The 23,743-nt window shown below is 42.9% G+C and overlaps 3 protein-coding genes across 3 annotated transcripts; 1 reads left to right on the top strand and 2 right to left on the bottom strand.

Annotated features, from left to right (window-relative positions):
• The first annotated feature begins 2,199 nt into the window (after nucleotides 1–2,199).
• LOC147251010 (gastrotropin-like) lies at nucleotides 2,200–3,028 on the top strand. Its single transcript, XM_086222615.1, has 4 exons — nucleotides 2,200–2,279; nucleotides 2,376–2,533; nucleotides 2,605–2,694; nucleotides 2,807–3,028. Exons 1-4 carry the CDS (start codon nucleotides 2,213–2,215, stop codon nucleotides 2,858–2,860), a joined length of 369 nt encoding a protein of 122 aa, XP_086078741.1. The 5' UTR covers nucleotides 2,200–2,212; the 3' UTR covers nucleotides 2,861–3,028.
• Nucleotides 3,029–3,972: 944 nt separating this feature from the next.
• LOC147251009 (gastrotropin-like) lies at nucleotides 3,973–5,587 on the bottom strand. Its single transcript, XM_086222616.1, has 4 exons — nucleotides 5,496–5,587; nucleotides 5,252–5,412; nucleotides 5,081–5,170; nucleotides 3,973–4,960 (listed from the first exon to the last, which is right to left on the bottom strand). The coding sequence occupies exons 1-4, from the start codon at nucleotides 5,560–5,562 to the stop codon at nucleotides 4,901–4,903; spliced, it is 378 nt and encodes a 125-aa protein (XP_086078742.1). The 5' UTR covers nucleotides 5,563–5,587; the 3' UTR covers nucleotides 3,973–4,900.
• A 1,057-nt stretch (nucleotides 5,588–6,644) lies between these two features.
• Nucleotides 6,645–20,397, bottom strand: LOC147251008 (alpha-1A adrenergic receptor-like). The gene is made up of 2 exons (XM_086222614.1): nucleotides 19,114–20,397; nucleotides 6,645–7,729 (listed from the first exon to the last, which is right to left on the bottom strand). Exons 1-2 carry the CDS (start codon nucleotides 20,084–20,086, stop codon nucleotides 7,164–7,166), a joined length of 1,539 nt encoding a protein of 512 aa, XP_086078740.1. The 5' UTR covers nucleotides 20,087–20,397; the 3' UTR covers nucleotides 6,645–7,163.
• Between the last annotated feature and the right edge of the window lie 3,346 nt (nucleotides 20,398–23,743).

The raw sequence follows: 23,743 nt of genomic DNA, 5'->3' as shown, positions 1-23,743 counted from the left end.
GGAATGAATTCATGGGTCTGCACGGTGGTGCAGTGGTCAGCACTGTGGCCTCACAGCAAGAAGGTCCCGGGTTCAAGTCCCAGCTCCATCACAGGATCTTTCTGTGTGAGTCTCCATGTTCTCCCTGTTCCTGCGTGGGTTCTCTCTGGTACTCCAGCTTCCTCCCACAGTCCAAAGACATCAAGAGAGGACGAGGCTGATTGATACTCTAAATTGACTGTAGGTGTGACTGTGAGTGTGAATGGTTGTCTGTCTCTATGTGTTGGTCCTGTGATGGACTGGTGACCTGTCCAGGGTGAACCCCACCTCTCACCTGAAGGCTGCTGGGATAGGCTCCACCCCCCACGACCCTTAACAAGATAAGCAGTAGAAAATGGATGGAATTCATATGTATTAGCAATAAAATCATAGAGAATGTCCACTATTTCATGAGAATCGGACTTTGAAAAAAAAACATTAAAAAGTTGCCTGCATAAAAGGAAGTGGGGCAACATTGCAAATTATATTTCGGCGTATCACAGTAAGAAAAGTACAAACGTAAGAACAGAATCAACTGTGGTTGAATTCCACTGAGCTGTTGGAGTTTTCTGGTCTTATTTAATCAAGCCATTGTAAGATGATCAGGAACATCACGGGTCTGAAGGACAACCTCCCCAGGCATAACTGACTTTTCTTATTTACTCAAGTGTTTGAGCCAGCAGAAGCAACACAAGTAGTCTTCATCAATAAAACTGCTGGAATATGTTCCGGATATGTGACGACACATGGAAGAATACAGACCTCCTCACCTGTCTGTATACCAAAAATACAAAAACAACAATAAACCAGAAAAAAGAAGAGAAGTAGAACAAAAACTTGAAAAGTAGATTCAAAATTTAAACATTGTCCCATTTTCGTATCGTTTAAGATATTCAAAATCATATATATTTCAGTTTGTCAAGTCGTCATTATTTGGATGGCTACTTTTACCTCTGCCTGTTTCTGCAAAGGAACAGTTGGCCTACTATTCCTTAGGTCCTGTTTTCCTTCTTTTTTAAAATTTATTTACATTTAAAGTTTGAGACAAAGAAGAAAAACCAAAGAAGAAAACAAATTATCAGGTGAGTTGCAGACAGAAACTGTCATAAAAAGGAAACTCGTCGTGAGGAATGATGGACGTCAGGATAAAATGATTTAAAAAGAAGATACTAATGGAAGCAGAACACCAACTTTTGTTTCAGAGACACATCTGCCCACAGCTGGATGAATCTTGACTTCATCACCTTCTCGGCTGTGGCAGTGATTGACGGTGCCTCAGTGAAACACACCGTCCTTTGTGTATTAACTTGCTTTTTTTTTCCCATAATGAGTTTCAATTGGAGGGCAGCACGGTGGTGCAGTGGTCAGCACTGTGGCCTCACAGCAAGAAGGTTCCAGGTTCGAGTCCCGGCTCCATCACAGGATCTTTCTGTGTGAGTCTGCATGTTCTCCCTGTTCCTGCGTGGGTTCTCTCTGGTACTCCAGCTTCCTCCCACAGTCCAAAGACATCAAGAGAGGACGAGGCTGATTGATACTCTAAATTGACTGTAGGTGTGACTGTGAGTGTGAATGGTTGTCTGTCTCTATGTGTTGGTCCTGTGATGGACTGGTGACCTGTCCAGGGTGAACCCCACCTCTCACCAGTAGCTGCTGGGATAGGCTCCAGCCCCCCCACCACCCTTAACAGGATAAGCAGTAGAAAATGGTTGGATGGATAGAATGATGGAGTTTTAAATGACTTTAGCTACCCGGACAAGGGTACTACAAAATACTACAAGAGTACTTGAACTTCCAGTGTCTCTCTAAGAAGGGTTTTCTGCATTTCTAACAAGAAAACACCACAGCAGTGATAAGACATGACATGTTTTGTTCCCCCTCACTCAGATATAGTGACTGATTGCCGTGGAGCCTCATGTCAAACTCTGCTCTGCTGAATGAAGGTGGTCTCCTATTGGATGACTGTGTAATTCTCTGAAACAATGATGATAGAAGGCAGCACCGTGATATGTAAATAAGACAGAAATATGGAAAAACGACCAGTTGTGCCAGTTACCTGGTGGTGTATCTTGTGGGATTGATAAATATTAATGAAAAATATTAAGCTGAAGTTCAAACATTATTCATGAAATGAACATAAGGGCAGCACATATAAATGTTCCTAATGCTTCTTCCATCAGCAGTGAGCTGCTTCACCATGGCCTTCACAGGGAAGTACGTGCTGGAGAGCCAGGAGAACTACAAGGACTTCCTGAAAGCTCTCGGTAAGAGACCTGCCTTTTCTTACATCCACCAGAACTTTGAAAATTTTAAAGACGGAAAAATGCGTTGATTTGTGCAACGTCTTCCTTTCTTTTCAGGAATGAAACAAGAGGGGAGCGGTGAGGAGATTGTGACAGACATGTATCAGAACGACAAATTCAGGATGACTAAGTTTCTGAAAGACAAGACCTGGAACAACACGTTCTTGATTGGGAAGGAGAGTGAACTGGAAGGTCTAGACGGCGAGACGTTCAAGGTGAGATAGTTCATACATTTACATTCTTATTTTCCTCATTAGAATTTGATCTGACTGGTGCTGTTCTTTAGACCACCGTCACTTTGGAGGGAGGTAAACTCCAGATTCAGTTCCCTAAATACCTTTACACTGCCGAGGTGGTGGGAGACAAACTTATCGAGGTAAGTGTGCGTGCGTGTGTGTGTGTGTGTGTGTGTGTGTCACGCGCGCACCTTACACCAGCAACATGTAACTTGGACGTCTTTATTTACTTTAATTTTGTTGTGGTTCCAGGTGAATTCCATCGGTGGAATTACCAACAAGATGATTAGTAAGAAAACCAAATGAATTCTGAAGATCTTCAGTCTGGTGTGGTGATGTAAAAATGAAACCTGTTCCCTTACAAAGCCAAAAACCCAAGAAAATCATGACAAAATTCTGACATGTCAAGTGTGACTATGATTTGAAGATTTTATTTCTCATACTCTTCCAAGCAAAGTTCCAAACACAATTTGCATCCTGAAATATTGCAATGTTTGACGCCCCGTCAGAGCCACGTTGCAGATAATAAATCTGATGTAAAGGTGTTTCGGTGTCTCCAGAGTTTTTCTTCAAATGTGTCAAAGTTCGAGAGAAAGAAAAGTCTAGGAGAATGTTGCTTTACTCAAATGTATTCTGGTAGAAGTAAAAGTTCCCATTCAGAATTTTACTTCGGTAAAAGTAATGAAGTATTCAGTAAGCATAAGAATAGAAGTACGCATCCTGCATGATGTTTTGGGTACTAGGTGTTCCAGTTATGAGGCTCTGATCGTGTCTTGCAGACATCAAATATAAAACTAAATCATGTTCTAGTAACTGCACCATGTTTCCTGTCTATTATTGATGACCTCAAATGTAGTGAAAGTACAATGTTTTCTTTTAAGCATATTTCCATAACAAAGTACCCTGAAGTGCAACTACTTTTGTAAAGTACCTTAATAGACTTTAGTAAAAATACTTTGGTAATTTCCAACGCTGTCTACCTCAGCTAAACCCAGTGTGGGGAAGAAGCTAATTCTCATTTTATCAAAAAGATTTGTCTTTATTTCCACATTGAGTTTCAACCTCCATCGAATTTGGTGAAAATTCAACTTGTAGTTTTGGTGTAATCCTGCAGACGGACATGATCACATGACCTGCAGAGAAGAAGGTCAGAGACTTAATTGCCTTTGCAGGTAAAAAAAAAACCCCAAACTCTTCATTTCTTCTTCTGTATTTACTCAGGCAGGGAGGTCAAAGGTCAGAGGTTGAAACGTCAAAGTTGAGGTTTTTCATATAAATGATATCAGCATCATTATAAACACGGATCAATCACCAAATTATGTTTCTAACTTTAAAATCTCCTTTTACTGAGGGTAGATTTCATTGCTCGTTTCATGTGTCATTTAGACAACACCGCCATCTGCTGGCACAGCGGGGTATAGCAACACCTCAAAAACACCACAGAAGTCTCAGAATAATTTGGTGAAGGTTATTTTAACGGTTTCATCCCGCACTCACCTTGATCCTGCACATCCCTCATTAGCTTGGCAGTGTAAAAAAAGGTCTGATAAAGTGTTGCTCACCAACAAAATTGTTATGTACGGCAGCAAAGTACTTACGTAGTATTTTTTTTAGCCACAAACAGACTCAGAGCCACTCTCCTGCCTCCCTATATGGAAGACAGAGGAATGCACAACATCATAATTCCATATTCGGTTTTGTTTTTGCTGACCGTATTTTAATGTGTATGTTAATTCGTATGTTAATTCGTATGTTAATTTGTATGTTAATTTGTATGTTAATTTGTATTGTTATAGCATGTTTGGTGGTCGTGGCTGCCCAACATGGGATCCAGGTTCTAGGTCTGATTTTCCATCATTTACTAGATGGCCTACAACAACAACAACAACAACAACAACAACAACAACAACAACAACAACAACAGCAACCATGTAGAGGCAGATACAGTGGAAACAAGACCAAAGGAGACCTGATGATGACCTCCCCCTCATAGAAGCAAACCTTCTTCAGACTTTAATGTGTTCATCATCCTCTGTGATTTTAATGCTTGCAATGACAAAAGCGGAGTTTCATGTGATTGTTTTTTTTCAATCTTTAATTAAATTCCTCCATGTGTTTATGTGAAGGATAAATCCTACCATCAGTTATCAAATACAGAGAATGACGAGATGATTTTTATGGAACCCAACAGTTTCATTGTAGTAGAAACGCAGTGCAGCCTGGCGTCACCGTCTTGTTTGGTTTCAGTTCCACCATGAAGCTGCGGTTCACGGCCACTCATGCAGCTTCAGTCATGACAACAAGCCCTTGTAGGATCCTTTAACCAGCATGTTGGGTCTCGCAGCGTCAGATCTTTTTGCTAACTCTGGTAAAAGTCACACCCTTCTCTCCAGGAGTCACGCAAATCTAGAGGATGAGGGACAGAAAAGAGAAAAAATGAAACTACAGAAGGACAAACTGGCTTGTTTTTCTTTATTCTTTATTGTCATATGACATGATGTGACATGAGGTCAGAGCCTCTCTCACCATCACCAGCTTATCCCCTTTGAGCTCAGCTGTGAAGCAGTATTGGGGGAACTGGATTGAAATCTTGCCTCCATCCAGGGTGACAGGAGCCTGTAAGTCAAAGAGGAAAAATAACCGAGGAGCACATTCAACTCAGAGGCATCACTCCTCCAGAACCTGCTCTCATCTCACCTTGAATCTAGAACCCGACATCGTCACCAGCTCACATTCCTGACCCACGGTGAACTTATTCAGCCAGGACCAGCCGGGGATGGTTTGAGTCCAGGTGAAGTCGTTCCCGTCTTGATCAACCTCCGTCACCACTTTGTGGTCTGTTTTGGCGTTCAGAAGTCCTGTGATAACACAAGTGAACGTCCAATTAGAGACATTTGACAATGTTTAGGTCTGTAATCAATAAAAACAAAAAAAAAGATACCTAGCACTTCCAGAAACTCCTCATAATTCTCTTGAGTCTCAAGCTCGTATTTCCCAGTGAACGCCATTATGGTAAAAGAGAAGGTGGGAAGATTCCAGGAGTGGAAAACTCAGAAGAGGAGTGGCCTGCTACTGTTCTTTTGAACCCCTGCCTGAGCCGCCTCCTCCTCACCTCCTCCTCACCCCCTCCTCCTCCTCTCACTCACATACTCTGGTCATGTGTCATATAAGATGACAACATGTCGTTGCTGTATTTAGCTTCACTCTTGTGTTTGTCATTAAGTCTCGTCACTAAGCAAACATGCCGAGTGTTTCCACATATCCGGTTTTACCAGCACTTCTTTTCTGTCTCTGAGATTTACTTTGCAAGCTGGAGCATGCAGGCGGTTGCATGAGAGCAGAGCATGAAGTATATGAAGTATTTTCAGTAGTTCTCTCTGCCTTGGCTGAGTTCGGCAGCTGTAGGTGAGACATTGATATCTCAGATTGAAAAAAATGGAGAGAAACGTTGGAAAAACACAAACAAACAAGACCATAAGCACTGATAGGCTGTGGTCCTATTACTTGCTGCGAGGTTGTTGTACTCACCTCTACTCATACCAGCTGCAGCGTTGCCAGGGGGTCTGTGTGTGTGTGTGTGTGGGGGGGTGGTATCTCACTGATTTTTCACAAATAAAAATGTATAAATGGGAGGAATATTGGGGCAACACGGTGGTGCAGTGGTTCGCACTGTCGCCTCACAGCAAGAAGGTCCCGGGTTTGAGCCCCGGCTCCAGCATGGATCCTTCTGTGTGGAGTCCCCATGTTCTCCTTGTTCCTGTGTGGGTTCTCTCTGGTACTCCAGCTTCCTCCCACAGTCCAAAGACATCAAGAGGGGACGAGGCTGATTGATACTCTAAATTGACTGTAGGTGTGGCTGTGAGTGTGAATGGTTGTCTGTCTCTATGTGTTGGCTCCTTTTGGATTTCATTCATACACAAAAAAGACTATTAGATCAGAGTTTAATAATTAGCCATATATAGTGAGGTATCTATTTCCATTGTCCCTGGACTATTACAAATATGAATAAGTAAAAAATGAATTAGGGCGTGCCTCCGCGCTGAGTTTGAGCAACAAGTTTATTCATATACTTCTTGATCACATTTCTAATATTCATAATCCAAACGTTTTTGAAGATACACGATGATACATGATTATTGTGCGCACAGCAGTTAAACCAGGTTATACTTTATTTTCACAACAGACCATGAAGATATCAAGTGACTGCAACAAGTAGGTGACCATTTTTGTATCACATATTTTACACAAGTCAGGCTCTTTCAGTCTTCACAGGGCAGACGCGGATCTTTAGTAAAAATGGGTGAAAGAAAAGTAGTTCTTTGCTCAAATGGAGTCCTTTTTCCCTTTGAGATTGAGTCCAAACGCATGCATCCAGTCTGTGAATCTGACAAAAAGCCCCTCCTGAAACTCTCTTTGTGTCCACTGAAATGAACCTTGTTATCTTTGTGAAACACAGATACAGTAAATTGGACAAAATACCCCAGAAACAGCAGCGTGGTCACCTTCATTTTACAATGAGCACTAATGACAATAACAATCCACTGACTGAAAATGGCGTCATCTACAGTGAATGCAAAAACATGTGAGGGCCTACATACACGTTTTGTAGTCACACTTTCTCCTCAGGAACAACGCCGTCTTTGTCGAGGCGTCCTTTGTCTCGACTCTTCCCAAAGGAGAAGGAAAAAATACTAGCAGTGTTCTCCTCAGCTGCCTTCACTGCTTCAACCCCCCCTCTAAGAGAGCCCTGCTGGCAGTCTGTAGGGCTGCCCGGCAGAATGTTGGGGGAGGATGAAGTCGGGGTGCTGCCCCCCCAGATGTATAATGCCTCCCCCTCTGGGCAAGGCGGCAGACCCTTGCTCAGGTAGCTTGGGCTTGGACTGGCTGAGGATGGCAGAGTACGCTGGCTACCGTTCAAGCAGCTGGAGTTGTGATCAGTTGAGCCTTTGCGGGAGTTTCCCGAGGAGCTGAAGTTGGAGGACCGGTAATTATAAGCTCTCCACCCGGGACGTTTACGCTGGTGACACTGGCAGCGGAGAATACGGATGAAGGCAAGCTTGAACTCACGGTTGTAGCAGGGGTAGATGATGGGGTTCAGGCAGCTGTTGAAGTAGCCTAGCCAGAAGATGACTTTGAAGAGGGGATCAGGTGGGCGCAGGTTCACATTAAAAGACCCTGGAATGGTGAAGACACATGTTACATTCATTGGCTTCAAACAGAAACCTCTGATGAACAGTTCAAACTCCTCCCTCCCAGATTTAGATGGAAGCATTTCAGAAAGGTGATCAACTCTCATGAGTCTGATCTTATCACCTACAGAAAGGAACAATTGGTGGATTTGGTTGGGGGACTTGTGTGTTTTAAGAAACAGCTGGATTCACTGACTTCCTGAATTCTTTGTAGTCATATGATGTTGCCAGGTAACAGTGATGATGCAAGTGTCCCTGTGCTGTCTGTTTTGATGATTGGCTTAGGTGTCCACACGCAAGACAAAAATTCTCTCCGTTAACTTTTTGAGGAATGCACTTGTCCTCCTCAGCGCCAGACGAGAGGATAGATACCCCTCTCTCTTCCTTCCACGAGAGACCAGCTGACTGCTAGTTAGCTTAGCGCGATGTTGCAGATCTTTGTCAAAAGTCATCCAAGTTATGATTGGGCTTTTGAAGTGATGCATGAAATCACTGCAGCTACTACAGAAAAGTAGTGGTCTACCTGCCCTGTTAACAAATTATAATATCTTGCCATTTTAAACAGTTCATTGGAGTGGAAGTTATTCACATCAATGGTTGTGTCAATGCGGGAAAAGACTGTTTTGGAGAAGTGAATTTGATAGGTTTTGATGAAGCTAACTATCCCCCCACTGACCTGAAGTCAGCTGGTCCGTGAGGATCTCAGCTCCCTCACGCACACACAGAGAAAATATTTGCACTTCACAAAAAAGTTCTTTGAAGTCTTGTAAAAAAGTGCGAAGATATTTTTGTTTCGTTTGCCAACAACACTTTTTTTTATGACCTTTAATCAAACTGAAACTGAGATTCCGAAGTTTTAAATCATACAGAACATGTCAGGCTGACTTTGGAGGAATGTGAACAATGAATGACTGGACTACTTTGAAAATATCCCAGTGATGGAATGGAACCATGAGCATGGACTCTAGTATTGGAGTCACTTTCTAGTTGCAAGGCAAAGATCCACATATTCAAATAATTATATATATAAGGATATATCTATCTTTCTATCTATCTATAGGTGTGTATGTGTGTGTCTGTGGGGGATTCTTAGAATTGTTTGAATACACTGTGTTCTTAATCCTGTCCTGATGAGTCCCAAATCATTTTTATGCCTTGCTTTTTGGTTGCCAGTTACATTTTTGCCAACAGGTGGCAGCGAAGATTAAGACACAGGCGTCCAGAGTCTGACTGAGGGATGCAGAGCGCCACAGGAGAGTCCTCCGAATCTTATTTTCCATTAAAGAGTGACCTTGTATTCTCAAGGGCCTCTATATGACTGATGAAGTTCTTCCTTTTCAAAACACTGATGTAGAACTGATGGAGCCGTGTCCCGTCATTTCATTTGAAGGACATTTATGAGAATAGAAAGAGAGATGCCCTCTCAGATAAATGTACTGTGAGTTGAGAAACAGCATTTTGTGTCGCAGGTTTCACCGCTGGCTTCAAAACTGGCGCCCAGTCGTATCACTGGTGCACAGTTGCAGGAGCTGTGTGAGTTATCACCCGTGAAACAACGAGGTCTGTCATAATGAGTGAGCCTGGTCTGTATTAAGTGGCCCTAATCTGCCCCTCTGCTAGCATTACTCCCACTCTGGCACTGCTTAAAGAATATTTTACAAGCTAATGAGTTTGGGGGTGGGGTGTGTGTGTGGGGTGGGGGCTAGAGGGAAACAGGGAATTAATAACCCAGAGCTGGTGAGGGTAGCATTAGAGAAAGACTTAATATACATGTGTGCATGTGTGTATATGTGTGTGTGTGTGTGTGTGTGTGTGTGTGGGGGGGGGGGGGGTGTCTTTGCATCAACCCGCATTCTTAAATTAATATCTCTTTCCTGGAGAGACTGAGGACGAGCTGTAATATCAGGCTGTCAAGTGTGAAATTAGCTCTGGTAAGATATTAGAGGGAGACAGAAGCTTCCACTCGCTTCTTCATGAATATCAGAAGTACAGCTTACATGATTATTTCAAGAGACGAGAGGTACAAATGCAGGAGGTATCGCATCTGTGTTATTGGTTTAAAATAATCAAAAACACCCCGCATTGTTTCAGTTTGATGTTAGCGCGAACCTGCACTAATGCAACTATAATGCCATGTTCGATTTTCAGCTGATATCATCAGAAGAAGGTTTACGAATCACACACGTGAGCGAGTGCAGTCTTGAGAGCACCTTTACCCCAGCACGAGCTCAACTGGGACACCTGGAGAACTCGGACTGCTGCCAAACTAATGAAAGTGTTTGGATCTCTCCCAAATGTAGTCTGTGTTGTCCTGCTTTAACAAGAAAATCATCCAGGAAGTTTCTGTGTAACCCTGCAGACATACTGACAAACAAACTGACTAATAAAAGCAACGAAAATATAACGGTGCAGTTCATAATCTTCACCTTAAAATTTATTGGTTCTTCTTATGGATATTTGCCTCTTTTCGAATCTCCAAATGGGGGTCAAGTCCCACACTGTCTCCAGAAAATGAGTGATAACAGCACACACCAACAAGTCAGTTTTAGAATGTGAATGAAATCGATTTCATGTGAGCGATGAAAACCACAAACATGAGATTTTATTTTATCTAAATGACAGGTGGGAGAAATAGAAGGAGTGTGTGTGCGTGTGTGTGCTCGCGTGTGTGTCTTCGTAGAGGATGTTGTAGCTTCTGGACAGTCGCTCCAGTGTGATTATGTAACCGTGTGAATACTGCCTCCGATCGAGCAGCTTTAAATGATTTTAATGTGTTTTTATGAAAACTTTTAATCCTAGAAGAACAAGGTTGTGACAAATGGACAGAACCACCCATAACAGTATAGATGCCATCTAGTGGCCATAGTAATTATAACCACATGAACATAGGACCTGACATGAGAACAATAACAGGAGAGAAATATCTGTGTGTGTGTGTGTGTGTGTGTGTGTGTATGTATATATATATGTATATATATATATATATATGAAAGCATTTGTATACATTTTTGACTTGTAAGTGGTGTGTTGATCAAGACATCCTCCTGATATCACCAAAATACATGACAATTAAATAAAATAAATATATAAAACATTCATCTACTGTCAAATTCTGTACATGTATTGTTCTGCAGAGTGAAACTGGTACACCACAGCAAAGGAACGACTAAATACGGTCAGTCGCCTGTAACTAACGGGGGTGTCAGCTGAATGCTCATCCACACACCATTATTCAAGCACCCTTCCCCACTCGCTGGTGAAATAATACATGTTCATAGAAAAATCCATGAAAGCACGGCAGAGGTATTCAAGATCATGATAAAATCAATAATTCAATAAGGCTGCTAAAAAGAGGTGAACATTTCAGATAGGTTTCTCAAATAAAGCACCTTACGTTGTTGAAAAATTGACCAAAATACAAATCCAGTCCATCATGACCTGAGGTGTTTCAGGATCAATAATGCTGCAACAGGAAGTTAGCAACTAACAACAGTGGGGGCTAGCGGCGGATGTGGAGAAGGAAGTGTAGCTTAACCTCGTACAAAGAAGCTTCACCAAACAATAAGAGTTGCATGCAAGAGTAAACACAAATATACAGGTCTGCTCCGGGGGCACTTAACATCTGTGGTCCCCCTACAGAGACCAAAAGTGGGACACTGCTAGCATGTTCCTGTGCCTCCTCTCTTCCCAACGTACGATGAAAGCGTGGCACAACAGGTCTTCCTGTAGCCACGTACTCATGTTTGTGAATGGAAAGACTGCATGAATGGAGTCCATTTTAGCAACGAGGCCTCTGACCTTAGACCATTTAAGTACTGACGGTTTTATCCAACCCCGCATTCTTTTGTACTCTTCGGGCAGCAGGAGGTTTATTATCAAAAACTGCCACTGACTGTTAAAAAAAAATGATGCTGTAACACCATGGTGGCTTCTGATACTAAAGAAACGTTTTTTTTGGACATTTTTTTGAGGTTGGGGGATGATAGTTTTCATTCAGAGGAGGAGCCGACACTCTTGTTTTATGCTCTCAGAAACTGTTGTTATATGGTTTCAGGCTTATTTTTACGCTCATGAAGATCCAGACAGGATCAAAACGTTGTGGATATAATAACATTTTTTTGGGGATCATAAAACAAGAGTACAAGCGCTTCCTCTGAATTTGAACTCTTATGCAGTTTGGGATGTGTTTGAAGTCCACTATCATAGATATTTTTTTTACAACACAGTCTTGACTCAAACAAAGTGGGACTGGAACTCTTGTCTCCTCCTTCTGTCTGACCCGTCCACCTCTTACAGAAATACGACCCGCATATTTGTTGTCGATCCTCCCCAGAACAAGAGGGGAAGATAGATACCAACCGAGACCCACAGAGACCGGCTGAACGCTTCTTAGCTTAACACGATGACTGATAGTGGACGGGACATATTGGCAAAGCTAAGTCAAAAGTAATTTAATGCACTGAACTAAGAACGTGCATAATATTCCTACAAAATAAAAAAATTTAATTACGAAACGCTCAGTGAGTTTACTCACACTTCACCTTTTCTGTTTATACTTTCTGTATTGTTTTTTTTTAATTATTTGTGTCTCCTTCAACTTAATGATTGTAGGTTGCACTGCGTAGAACAAAATAAACTACTACCACTTCTACTGCTCAATACCCAGATTTAACAGCACCACAGGAAGCACGGGCCAGCCTGATGACAGGCCCTGACGCGTGTACATGTTGGACGAATTCGATTCCCACCGATGCCTTAAATAGTTTTGTTAGTCCATGTCCAAATGTTAGTCCATGTGTATTTCAAGTCCAGTTTAAGTCAGACTAATGCAATTATTCAACTTCTTCTTCTATCACATAAACACACTGAATGCAATTTTAGAATCAGATACACAGTCGGAACTACTTTCCTTACAGCGTGCCGTGATTTGAAGCATCACCTCAAAAACCCCACCATGACTTAGCAACAAAATGTATTTTGACAACTACGACTAGTAGTTGATACTTGGATGAGGATGAGGAGGATTACTTCTGCACAAACACCCTGAACCTGATGTATTTGATAACTTCTGCTCGAGATGTGCCAACAATTGCTATCATTCGTTGTGCTAAGCTAACATCAGTGTAGGTCATTTTTGGGAACTGTGCTTATTGGGTATCCATTTCTATTCCTATCCCTGTTTTCAGTAAAAAGTGTGGTAGCACTGTATGAGCAGCAGAGGATGGGAGGGCTTGGCTGTTAGACAATAGTGTATAGACAATCAGTGGGTGAGGGTTATTGTTGCTGGATTTGCCCCCTCCAGAAAAGTTTTGCACCTCCTTCCTGAGGAGACACACACACACACACACATCTCACGATGAAACACAGGAACATCTTAACAAAACATAGCATCCTGTTATTCCCAATAATTGGATGAGGTGATGACCACACACGCCCACACAAACACAGCCCGTGTTTCACAACATGCCCCTAAATATGATTAATTTGTCTTGATCTAAAATGACAGGGGTGTTATTGCCTGTGCAGATTACTTTCAATGAAACCATAGCGTGATGCTATTTTAGGAAAATTGGACTGACATCCCAGAGACCCCTCCTTTCACCCACACTGCCCCGTGGTCCCCTCCAACCAAGCTTTGCCACCTCCATTCTTCCTCATCACTCTGACACTTAGCACTCTCATTATTTTCCCCTTCAAAAATCATTTCAATTAACCCCAGAGCACCCGGGGGACAGCTGACTCTTTGCAAAAACACATCAAGCGCGCGCGCGCACACACACACACACACACACACACACACACACACACACACACACACACACACACACACGCAAACACATGCAAGAAAAACACACTCTTCTTCCAAAACCACAGAAACAATTGGTTAACACTTCCAAGTGTTGGTTTCTCTCACGTCTGGTCGCACTGTTTGCACCATTTGCTAAATGTGAGTCTTTCACAGGACATTAGTGCTTATGCTGGGTGTTAAAGAGCTACAGGAAATGTGTGCAATCAAACAACACCAACGCTCCCCGAGGACCAACGGTTTCTCTGAGACGGCAGATGAGGTTAAGAAATTCCTGGAACATGTAAATGTAGATGTGCCCCTCCTGTCATGATGGGGTTGTTACTCCTAAAAAAGTTAAAAGTTATATCATATACTTTAGTACCCCTGCAGAGTGATACTTCGTTGTACTACTATCTTACCCCTGCATATCGCAACACATTGCAGGGATCTTCCCTTGTGCTTTCGGTTTTTATATGAAGCCACCAGAAAACATGACCTTCTTGGCAGATTCTTACTAAAAACATGGTAGAAGGGTGTTGTAGGTCCAAGGAAGAACCAATCTTATTTTGGAGAAGATAAGTTATTTCCTCATGTTGCCACAAAAGGGTTTTTCACACTTTGCTGTCCTCCCTGAGTGGGTTCACCAGCTCAGGCTCAGATTTGATCAGAAACATCTAAAGAGCTTGATGATCGGTTAAGGCCGTGAGTTTTCATTCAATGGCGTTACCATGGCAAGGTGGCCAGTTTGGATATTTCATTGAATAAAGCTGGTCTAACTGGACTCCTCAAGTTTGGATCTTTTCCAAACTTCACGTCTGATGAGAGACCCGACCTGAAGCTAAACTTCAGTCATAGTCATGGTGCCACCTGGTGGTTTCAGGAAGAAAGCCTGAAGTAGTGAAAAACTACACTGTGTTGTCTTCACTTGATGTACAGCAACACAATGGACACCACCCAGCCATAACCTTATGACCACCTGCCTAAAATGAAGTTGGTTATAAATGGTGTACTTAGTCTGCCATGATGTTTAGATATATGTCAAAGTGACACCCATGACCCTGTCACCGGTTCACTGGTTGCCACTGCTTACACAACTTTGGGTACTAAGGTACTAACTGCTGCAGACCAGGAACAACCACCAGGACCTGCAGTTTTGGAAATGTGCTGTCCACTCACTTGTCTGCCTTTGTCACATCTTCATGCGCGCCCATTTTTCTTGCTACCAACACATCGACTTAAAGGACTAATGTGCACTTGCTGCCTCATATCACCCACTAACAGGTGCTGCTGTCGCTTTCAGTGACCACCGGCTGATCTTTGTACAGGAAGATTGTGTCGTTGCACCACACCACATGGACTGGTCTGCTCATTCTTAAAACGGCAACATCGTCAGGTTTCACATCCCTTTGACTCTAAAGCTACAGGCTGTGACATACATGGGCGTACCAGGATCTGCTCATCACTGCTTGCAGCTTTAATTAGGACCTGTGCCAGGAGCCAAAAGTTTGCCGAGGCAGAGTTTGTGATGGCCGAGTCAGGTGATGAAAGATTTATGCAATGCACTACCTTTTTAGATCAATAATTACATTTTTTTTAAAATAACTAAATTTGGAACAGTAACATGTCGCAGTACTTGTGACAGACGAATGTAGCGTGATTATGGTGATTCATTAGCCCTCGTGTGTGTGTTGCGGTTTAGTTGAGCACGGGTGTGAGACGTGAACTTTATCTGGGTTCTGTAACCAGGGACAAACAAGTAAAATACAAATCAAAATAGTGGAAATAACTCCAGTCCATTTCTTCCTGTCTATTCCTTCTCTGGACACGTGACCACTAAGCAGAGTGGACATTCTTACATGGTTTGTTGTGACACACTTTGCTCCGCTTGATTTTGTCTGCCTGTCTGTTTGAAAACATACAGAGCCCAGAAGAAATGCTCCAAGATTTCAAACTAATCAGGTGATTTGCATCAGAGAAACAAACTCTGTGTCAGGTTTTCAAGTTTTAACTAAAACTTTCTCATGAAATTCTTTAAGGCTCATTAAATATACCGTTTATTGTTGTTTCATTTGGTTTTCAGGCAAATAGATGCAAAAAAAAATCTACTGGTTCTTGCTATTCAGATGTGAGGCTTTGCTTTCTGATTCCCATTATAGTGTAACTGGATCTTTGGCTTGTGCTGATGGAAAAGCAAGATGGAATATTTTCTTTATTTTATATGTCAAACAATTAGTTAAACAGATCTAATAGATAAAAATGGTAAAAATGCGTCCTTTAGTTGAAGCCCTTCAAGTATTTCAGCGCACGTGCTTCCTCCTGTACCTTTGACTTACAGACTGTGCAGACGTTTTATACTTACGTTAAAGTTAGCTGACAAATTTTAAGATTGTTTGCATTCCATGCAAACTCAGCTTCAATGATTTCAGTTTATTAGACTGTGTGTGTCTGTTACAATCAATAAAATACTAAATATATGAATATAAGTAATGCATATTTAAATATTCTATGTATTTCCTCCAAAATATAAATTTCAAAAAAGTCAATGTCTTGCACATCATTCCCACACACATTCCCCTGCGAGTCATTGTGAAATATACTTTATTTTTGGAAACGTTCTAATCTGGCCTGGAATTCCAAATAATGTTCTTGGTGTGTCTCAGACTTTAGCTGCTTTAGCTGCTTGTAACTGAGTTCTGCTGTTATGATGTCACTGAAAAAATACATTGCTGCTAACAAAGATAAAACTTCTCCGTGCAACAGAAGAACTAAAGGCATTTTTGTGAAACTTTGTCTGCTGTTACTGGCTCGGAGGTTTAGTTTGGTTCCACATATTTTTTTTTAACACTATGACACAAGAATGAAATAACTTTATGTCGATACATTTCAAATTGCTATTTTTTTCCTCAATTAATCTTACAGTACCTTAAAAACTTCTGTATGACGTTCACAATCCTGAAGTCTGTAAACTCAGTTGTCAATCTGCAGCGCTGATAAAATCATTGTTTTACAATCGCGGCGACGGAATGAATTAACATGAACTCTGCTGAATGATCTCAGCTCTTGTTTGTGAGCTTGAGCCCAGGAGCTACAGGAATGACTCCTAAAACCCAGAGATAAATTACAATTGTTGAACCTGCGGTTTTCTCCATCCACCTCCAAGACAATGGGATTTTTTTTACATCTGTTTTTAGATGAATGCCTGAAATCAGGTCTGAGGTGCACACGAGTGTAAGATATGCTAACTGTTTGTTTTGGGGTATAATATTTGTCAGTAAACATTACACTGGTGAATGTTGAACAACAGAACAGAGGAACAGAAGTGCGAAGCTCGTTGTGGTGACGTTCAAATTCCTAGTGTCGCGGTACCGTCACAATTCTAACCATTGCACTTCACAAACCCTAACAGTGCTGTTCATTAATAATCATTATCTTGCAAAAAAAAAAAAAGCATCTCACAAACCTTTGTTTCTCGGAGAGATTATTCTCTGCATTAATCCACAATAAAACCGAAAAAAGCCCTTGGTTTTTAGTCGAGGGAGCTCAAGGTAACTTCTGGGCCAACAAATGTTTGTCATCTCTGCAACACATATTTCAAAAGTTAACTGTGAATGAGAGCAGAAGCTAGCCTACAGCAAGTTATGTGAAAAGGAGTTTAAGTCATCTGTACCGGGTTCCTCTGCCTCAGTGACCCCGAAGTGTGAAACTGAATCTGAATTACAAGAAAACTTTCAAATCAGTGCCAAATGAATTCAGGTCCAGAGAATTCAGAGTCGCATTTCCAAAGCAGTTACTCACATACAGAGGGTTGAGACTTATATCTTTAGGAATAAATGAGGACCCTGGAGAGAGAAGCAGCTGCAACCTCAAGGCACCATTACTGAAAATGCATATCTCACACACACAGACACACACACAAACACACACACACACGTGCCTGCCATGCTACACGCCACTGCCAGTGTACACATGCTGACAGCCAGAAACCCCCACGTATAGGACCTATCTGATTAAATGCAGTGGAAAAAACAGGGTAATAGCTAGTGTGAGACAGGAAATCCCACTCTAAGGGTGGAGGCTGCTGACAGTTCAAGGAGGAGAACCCCACTGTCCTGTCAGCCTGGTTCAGTTCAGGCATGAGGCACATGGGGGAGCACAGGAACAAACTTCAGCCGAAGAACAACACTGCCTCCCACACACTTTCTAGAAGACCAGAGCGGCTTCTCGGTCCTGTGTAGACACAGTGTGAATGCATGAAGACTTGATGGTGCGTGATTCTGGTTCAAGCCCCTTCAAGAACAGTTAAAAATGTTCCTGAAATGAAACTGAATGCTGCTTTGCCACAACACGCCACGCCAGGAATTATACCGTGAATTGTACCCTCTGGGAGTTTCTCAGCAATTTGTTACATAAACAGGCCCCTCCTGTAAACCCCCCCCCCCCCAACCAACTTGTCAGCCTCTCAACATCTAAATTCAAGTGAATGGTTTGGGTGCTTCAAAAGAATGCTTCCAGGAAAAATAGTGTCTGCGATGTGAAACCGCATAGTGATCACCCCTCAGGTTTGTGTTTATCCATGTGATAAGCAGCAGTTTAAAACACATAAGGGCCCAAATTGATATGTGACACACAAACGCATGCACACGCGCGCACACACAAACACACACACACACACACACACACACACACACACACGTCGTTGCCTTAGCAATCAGGAAACTCATCAGATCTGCTCCTAACTCAGATTTTGTCTCCTTCAGAACCTTAATAAACTCTTCATGCTTTCTCAGCCTCCTGCCACAACACAGCCTGAATATTCACCTCTAAATCATGGGTTAATTTCCTCTGCAGTTTCTTGAATGAACACAACAGTGTGGTGTTGAACGCGTGCCATCCTCAGTGGCATCAGGGAGCCCTGGTGGGACCCAAACAGGCCTCTGATTTGATTAATTGAGCAGAGCAGAAGGAGGCCACTAACTCTTTCCTTGGCACACACAAGAATTGGTTGCATTAACTGAGACTTGAGGAACAATGCAAAGATAGCAGGAATAATGTTTGATAAGCTTGGGAAAAAAAATCCTTCTCAGGCCCATAAAGTCATGTTTCTATCCATGTTTTAGAGGCCACTGAATTCCGAGACTGCGTCATTGTTACAGAGGCTTTTATGAGGTGCACAAAATGTGCCGTTTCAATGCTGGGGGTATAAAACATGTTGGATTCATAATTCAATTACAACATCTGAGGTTGAGGAGTTTGATAAATATGATCTCCTGCTCCTGCGCCACATATTGTGTTATTCTATATCCCTGCAGTTGAAACCCACAGCAGTAAATCAAAGCCCACTCATGAGTTTGGTGTCACTTCAGAGTAGTGAATGCTGCCCCAGAGACGTTCCTGTGCCAGCTCAGGATATGATTTACTCCACCTGCTGCTGCTTTTAACTGCATCCATGACTGTAATATCTTCTCTGGCAGTCTAATTAACTAATTGAACTTTATGAGATTCTAAAATTGCTTTTGAGGGATTGTGTTGCATTCGTCGGTGTGCAGTTTATTAATAAACAGAGCATATTGGCCAGGACCTACCTATGGGTAAGGCCAGAAAGAAGGGCAGCCAACAAAGGGTAAACATGCCGACCACTACTCCCAAAGTTTTGGCCGCTTTCTTTTCTCGGGAGAATTTCAGAAGTTTCACCGTGAGGGAACTCCTCGCTTGATGCGCGCGGCCCTTGCCGGTGCTGGAGGTGGCGGGTTCCTCCTGCACCTTAGACCCCTTGTGGATCCTCAGGGTCAACTCGCTGGAGTTCATCCTCTCTCGCATCACGCCGGCCTCCAAGTTTTTAGTGGTCCGTTTGGCGACAATGTACACCCGGCAGTACATGGCCAGTATAACAACCAGCGGAATGTAGAAGGAGCCCAGGGAGGAGAAAAGTGCGTAAAACGGCTCCTCAGTGATGAGGCACACCGTGTCTTCCGGCGACGGCTCCTGCTTCCACCCGAGCAGTGGTCCGATGGAGATGACCACCGACAGCACCCACACACCGAGCATGGCCAGCAGAGCCCGCTTCTCGGTGACGATGCCCGGGTACTGCAGCGGGTGGCTCACTCCAATGTAGCGGTCGATGGATATTACGCACAGGCTCATGATGGACGCGGTGCAGCAAAGCACATCCACCGCCGCCCAGATGTCACAGAAGATCCTGCCGAACACCCAGCAGTTTAGGATCTCTTGAGTGGCCGACACCGGCAGCACCGTGGTGCCCAACAGCAGGTCGGCGATGGCCAAGTTGATGATGAAGTAGTTCGTCGGGGTCCGCAGGTGCCTGTTGCACACCACCGAGAGGATGACGAGGATGTTGCCCGCGATGGCGAACACAATGAAAGCCCCCAGCACCAAACCGAGCGGGATGGCTCGGGTGAGGTCCACCTCGCTGCGCACCGTGTGGTTCCCCCCGGAGCTGTTGGTGAAGTTGACATGAGATGACGCACCCGGAGTCCCGTCGAGTTCCGAGGAGCCATTTTTCCACAAGTTTGCGACATTGTCAGTGCTCACACTCATTTTGGCTCAAGAAGTCCTCCATAGCAGGCTTCCGATCACTTGTAGCTGTAACTCAAAGAAACACCACTAAACTGTCAAGACGCTCTAAATGTGCATGGTTTAACGTTTGCAAAGCAGCGCGGAGACGTATCATTAGAGCAAAGCGTTCAGTGCGGAGTCCTCCAGTCCCCCTGCAGTCAGTCCTGCTCCCAGCACTCTCCTGAGGGCTCACTGGGGAAGTGAGGGGGCAGCAGTCACCTCCTGCCTCCTCTCCACCGCACACAGCTCTGCCATATACTGACCAAACACACCTAAACATAGATCAGGAAGCGTGCATGACGCATCATTGCGCAAAAGAAAAGGCAAATATCACATTAAAATGATCCAACTTTGCGTTTTCATGGTGTTTTTCCTGCAAGTTCGCTGTGGGAGGGGCCTTGCAAGTGCAGGGACTCTGTGCCAAAATCATCCTCTCTTCATAGTTGGCTTTCGGGTGGTGGTCCTTGTGTTTTAATGACACTTCAACTCCAATCTTAACCACATTTGAAATAAACTCGATCCAGTGGATTTGTTTAGAATCTCCCAAACCCTATTTAAGATGTTCAAGCAGGCAGGACTAAAGGTGAACGTCTCATCTAGATCCGTTTTCTATGACAGGTATTTCTGATGTAATAGTTTCCTCTTTTGGTCAAAGGTAGGAGCTTCCTTCAAGTATCTTGGGATGTGAGCTCAGTAAGTGAGGAGTGATTTAATGAGACACATTCCTAAAGCAGCTCCTGTTTAAGAGGTTTATTTTTTACAAAACTTATGGAGGACCAATAAAAGATAAGGTTGCTGCTGTTGAAGATGTGGACACCAACCAAAGCACAATTTCAGGGAGGATTATAAGTATTTTTAGTCTACACCAAGTAGATTAATTTTTTTTAAACTTTTATAAATATTCAGTCTTTTAGGCTGACAGAATGTAACAAACGGAGATATTCTTAAGGTAAGGAGGGACTTGGATGTCTGGGACTTTAATTATAAACAGCAGCTGTTTTAAGGTTTGGATTATTATAGGATCTGAACTGGGTTTGTTTTTGTGCTTCCAGTTATTTTATTTGCTTGTTTCTAACAAAGTTGCTCATGAAGTTCACTTTTAAATCTTTAAGGTAGAAAATAAGTGCAGGACACAAAGCTCATTAACAGGAATCAGAGTTTGTAGTTGAAAATTGAGGTCAACTCAAAACGCCCATGTGAATATTGCATCATGATGGACATGCTGCAGGTTCTGAGGACGCCTCACGGTCCATCACAGCTTAGGTGTCAGCAGCGTTCCTTCAGCGGGGATTAGAACCCCTCAACAGGCAGCAGAACACTCCAGTGTCATCTCACTCACCAGGAATTACATAATTCATAATACGACTGGATTTCAATGTTGAGATGAATCCAACCGCACTTGCATGAAATACATCAGAGTTTTAAAATAACATAAATGCGTCTGCTTCCAAAGAAAAGTGAACTGAGCGGACCTGAGTGAAGACGCCCTCTGCATGGCTGCGGCCGTCAACGGTGCAGATTCACCTTCTGCAAGACCAATCGTATGACTTCTGGAGCCATTTGACCTCTCTTACAAACATTGTTCCTGATTGCGCACATTTTTTTTTTTTATCCCGCTAGCCCAGGGATGCCCAAATGTTTCCCCTTGAGTGGCAAAAACTGTATCCTAATAGTGGGATGTGGACCAAAAGCAAACCCACATTGTGTTGTAAAAATGCAAAATGGTTACAAAAAAAAGGATCCCAAGTTTTTTACATTGTTGAATAACAACTTAACTCTACATGCTTCAGTCAGCGTGTCAGCGCTTCCATCGTCTGACAGGTTTTTTAAGTGCAGGTCAGTCAGTAACAATGAGACCCAGGAGAGCACAAAGCCACTGTAAATGTGTCTTCAGCTTAAAAGTACATGAGCAAAAGTGTCTGCAGCCTGATTAAATTATCAGAAAATAATTACTTCTAAGGGATCCTACAAATTTAAAGACAATTTTTTACTCACAAAATCCCTGTAAGCAGTGATTTATGTTTTTTTTTTCATGGGTTTACATCTTGTTTCTATGAGCCAAATTGAACCTTGTGGTCCTCAGTCTCACTTTGAGAAGCACTGATTTACACCAATAGAGTGTGCTTTTCTTAGTCTGTTAAGGATGTTTCGGAATATTTTGTTTGGAAACTCCAAAGATTTATTACAACTCTTCCTACATTGCAATCGTACTTGCTCACTTGAGCGAACAGAGGAAGTTTTGTTTCAGTTCGAAGTGGCATAAAACAAATACGCATTTAATTTCAGACTAGTTTCCAGATCTTTTTCATCAACCATCAAGGTTGAACGTCTTTCCTGCTCTGACGAGTTAAGACGTGGTTGGTTGAGTTTCCCCTCGACTTTTCGCCTCTCAGTGTGGTCTAGTCATGCCAGAGCCTTCCTAAAATGTTCAGCATTATGCAGCTTAACTTGAGCAACACACTTTAAAAACATCAAACACACAGCACTCATTCAGCAGCTGTGTGATCAACTGCAGGATTGGTGTTTTAACAGCTCTCCGTTTTTCAGGTCTGATGCAGCCAATGACAAACACACAGGCGGCGTAGAACACGGGGCGGGACGGTGGTGCAGTGGTTAGCACTGTCGCCTCACAGCAAGAAGGTTCCAGGTTTGAGCCCCGGCTCCAGCACGGATCTTTCTGTGTAGAGTCTTAATTAGAGGATTTCCAGTCAGGTTTCAGGATTCATCATAGCACAGAAACAGCACTAGTCAAAGTTACCAATGACCTCCTACTAGCATGAGGGACTGGTCTCCGTGCTGGTCCTATTAGGTCTTAGTGCAGCTTTTGATACCATTGACCACGGTATCCTTCTACGGAGACTGGAACGTGTCATTGGCATTAAAGGAACTGCACGAAACTGGTTCAGGTCATATTTACTAAGTCGATCTCAGTTTGTACTAACTAATGATAACCCCTCAGAAACCACTGTAGTCACTTATGGTGTTCCACAAGGCTCTGTGCTTGGACCACTCCTCTTCACCCTATACCTGCGTCCTCTAGGTCACATTATTAGGAAACACTCAATTAATTTTCACTGCTATGCTGACGACACACAGCTGTACTTATCAATGCATCCACATGAAATAAATCAGCTGACTAAACTGGAGGCCTGTCTAAAGGAGATAAAAACTTGGATGACCCATAATTTCCTTCTATTAACCTCTGATAAAACTGAAGTCATTGTCCTGGGCCCAAAACATCGTAGAGACACCCTATCTAATGAGATAGGTACCCTGGAAGGTATAACCCTGGCCCCCAGCATGACAGTAAGGAACCTAAGAGTTCTCTTTGATGAGGATCTGTCCTTTAATGCCCACATTAAGCAAATTTCTAGGACTGCTTTCTTTCATTTAGGAAACTTTGCTAGGATCAGACACATCCTGTCTCAAAAAGATGCAGAAAAACTAGTCCATGCCTTTGTCACTTCCAGGCTGGGTTACTGCAATTCCCTCCTATCAGGCTGCACCAGTCGGTCCCTAAAGACTCTCCAGCTGTTCCAAAATGCTGCTGCCCGCAAGTTGACGAGAACTAGCAGAAGAGACCATGTCTCTCCTGTACTGGCTTCTCTGCATTGGCTCCCTGTCAAATTTAGAATAGAA

This window comes from Aulostomus chinensis, chromosome 13, assembly GCF_037954235.1.
Source record: "Aulostomus chinensis isolate RoL2024-O1b breed Wild chromosome 13, RoL_Achi_v1.0, whole genome shotgun sequence".
NCBI classification, from domain to species: Eukaryota; Metazoa; Chordata; class Actinopteri; order Syngnathiformes; family Aulostomidae; genus Aulostomus; species Aulostomus chinensis.
Note: the sequence above shows the minus strand (reverse complement) of the source record. Positions and strands in the feature narration are given on the sequence as shown.

Excerpts from the sequence above, each read along its gene's own strand:
- LOC147251010 (XM_086222615.1), top strand. The coding sequence starts at position 2,213 with ATGGCCTTCACAGGGAAGTACGTGCTGGAGAGCCAGGAGAACTACAAG. Across the intron at positions 2,280-2,375 it reads GGACTTCCTGAAAGCTCTCG|GAATGAAACAAGAGGGGAGC; the intron begins GTAAGAGACCTG and ends CTTTCTTTTCAG. Across the intron at positions 2,534-2,604 it reads TAGACGGCGAGACGTTCAAG|ACCACCGTCACTTTGGAGGG; the intron begins GTGAGATAGTTC and ends GCTGTTCTTTAG.
- LOC147251009 (XM_086222616.1), bottom strand. The coding sequence starts at position 5,562 with ATGGCGTTCACTGGGAAATACGAGCTTGAGACTCAAGAGAATTATGAG. Across the intron at positions 5,413-5,495 it reads GGAGTTTCTGGAAGTGCTAG|GACTTCTGAACGCCAAAACA; the intron begins GTATCTTTTTTT and ends GTGTTATCACAG. Across the intron at positions 5,171-5,251 it reads TGTCGGGTTCTAGATTCAAG|GCTCCTGTCACCCTGGATGG; the intron begins GTGAGATGAGAG and ends TTTGACTTACAG.
- LOC147251008 (XM_086222614.1), bottom strand. The coding sequence starts at position 20,086 with ATGAGTGTGAGCACTGACAATGTCGCAAACTTGTGGAAAAATGGCTCC. Across the intron at positions 7,730-19,113 it reads CTTTCTGGCCTTACCCATAG|GGTCTTTTAATGTGAACCTG; the intron begins GTAGGTCCTGGC and ends TCACCATTCCAG.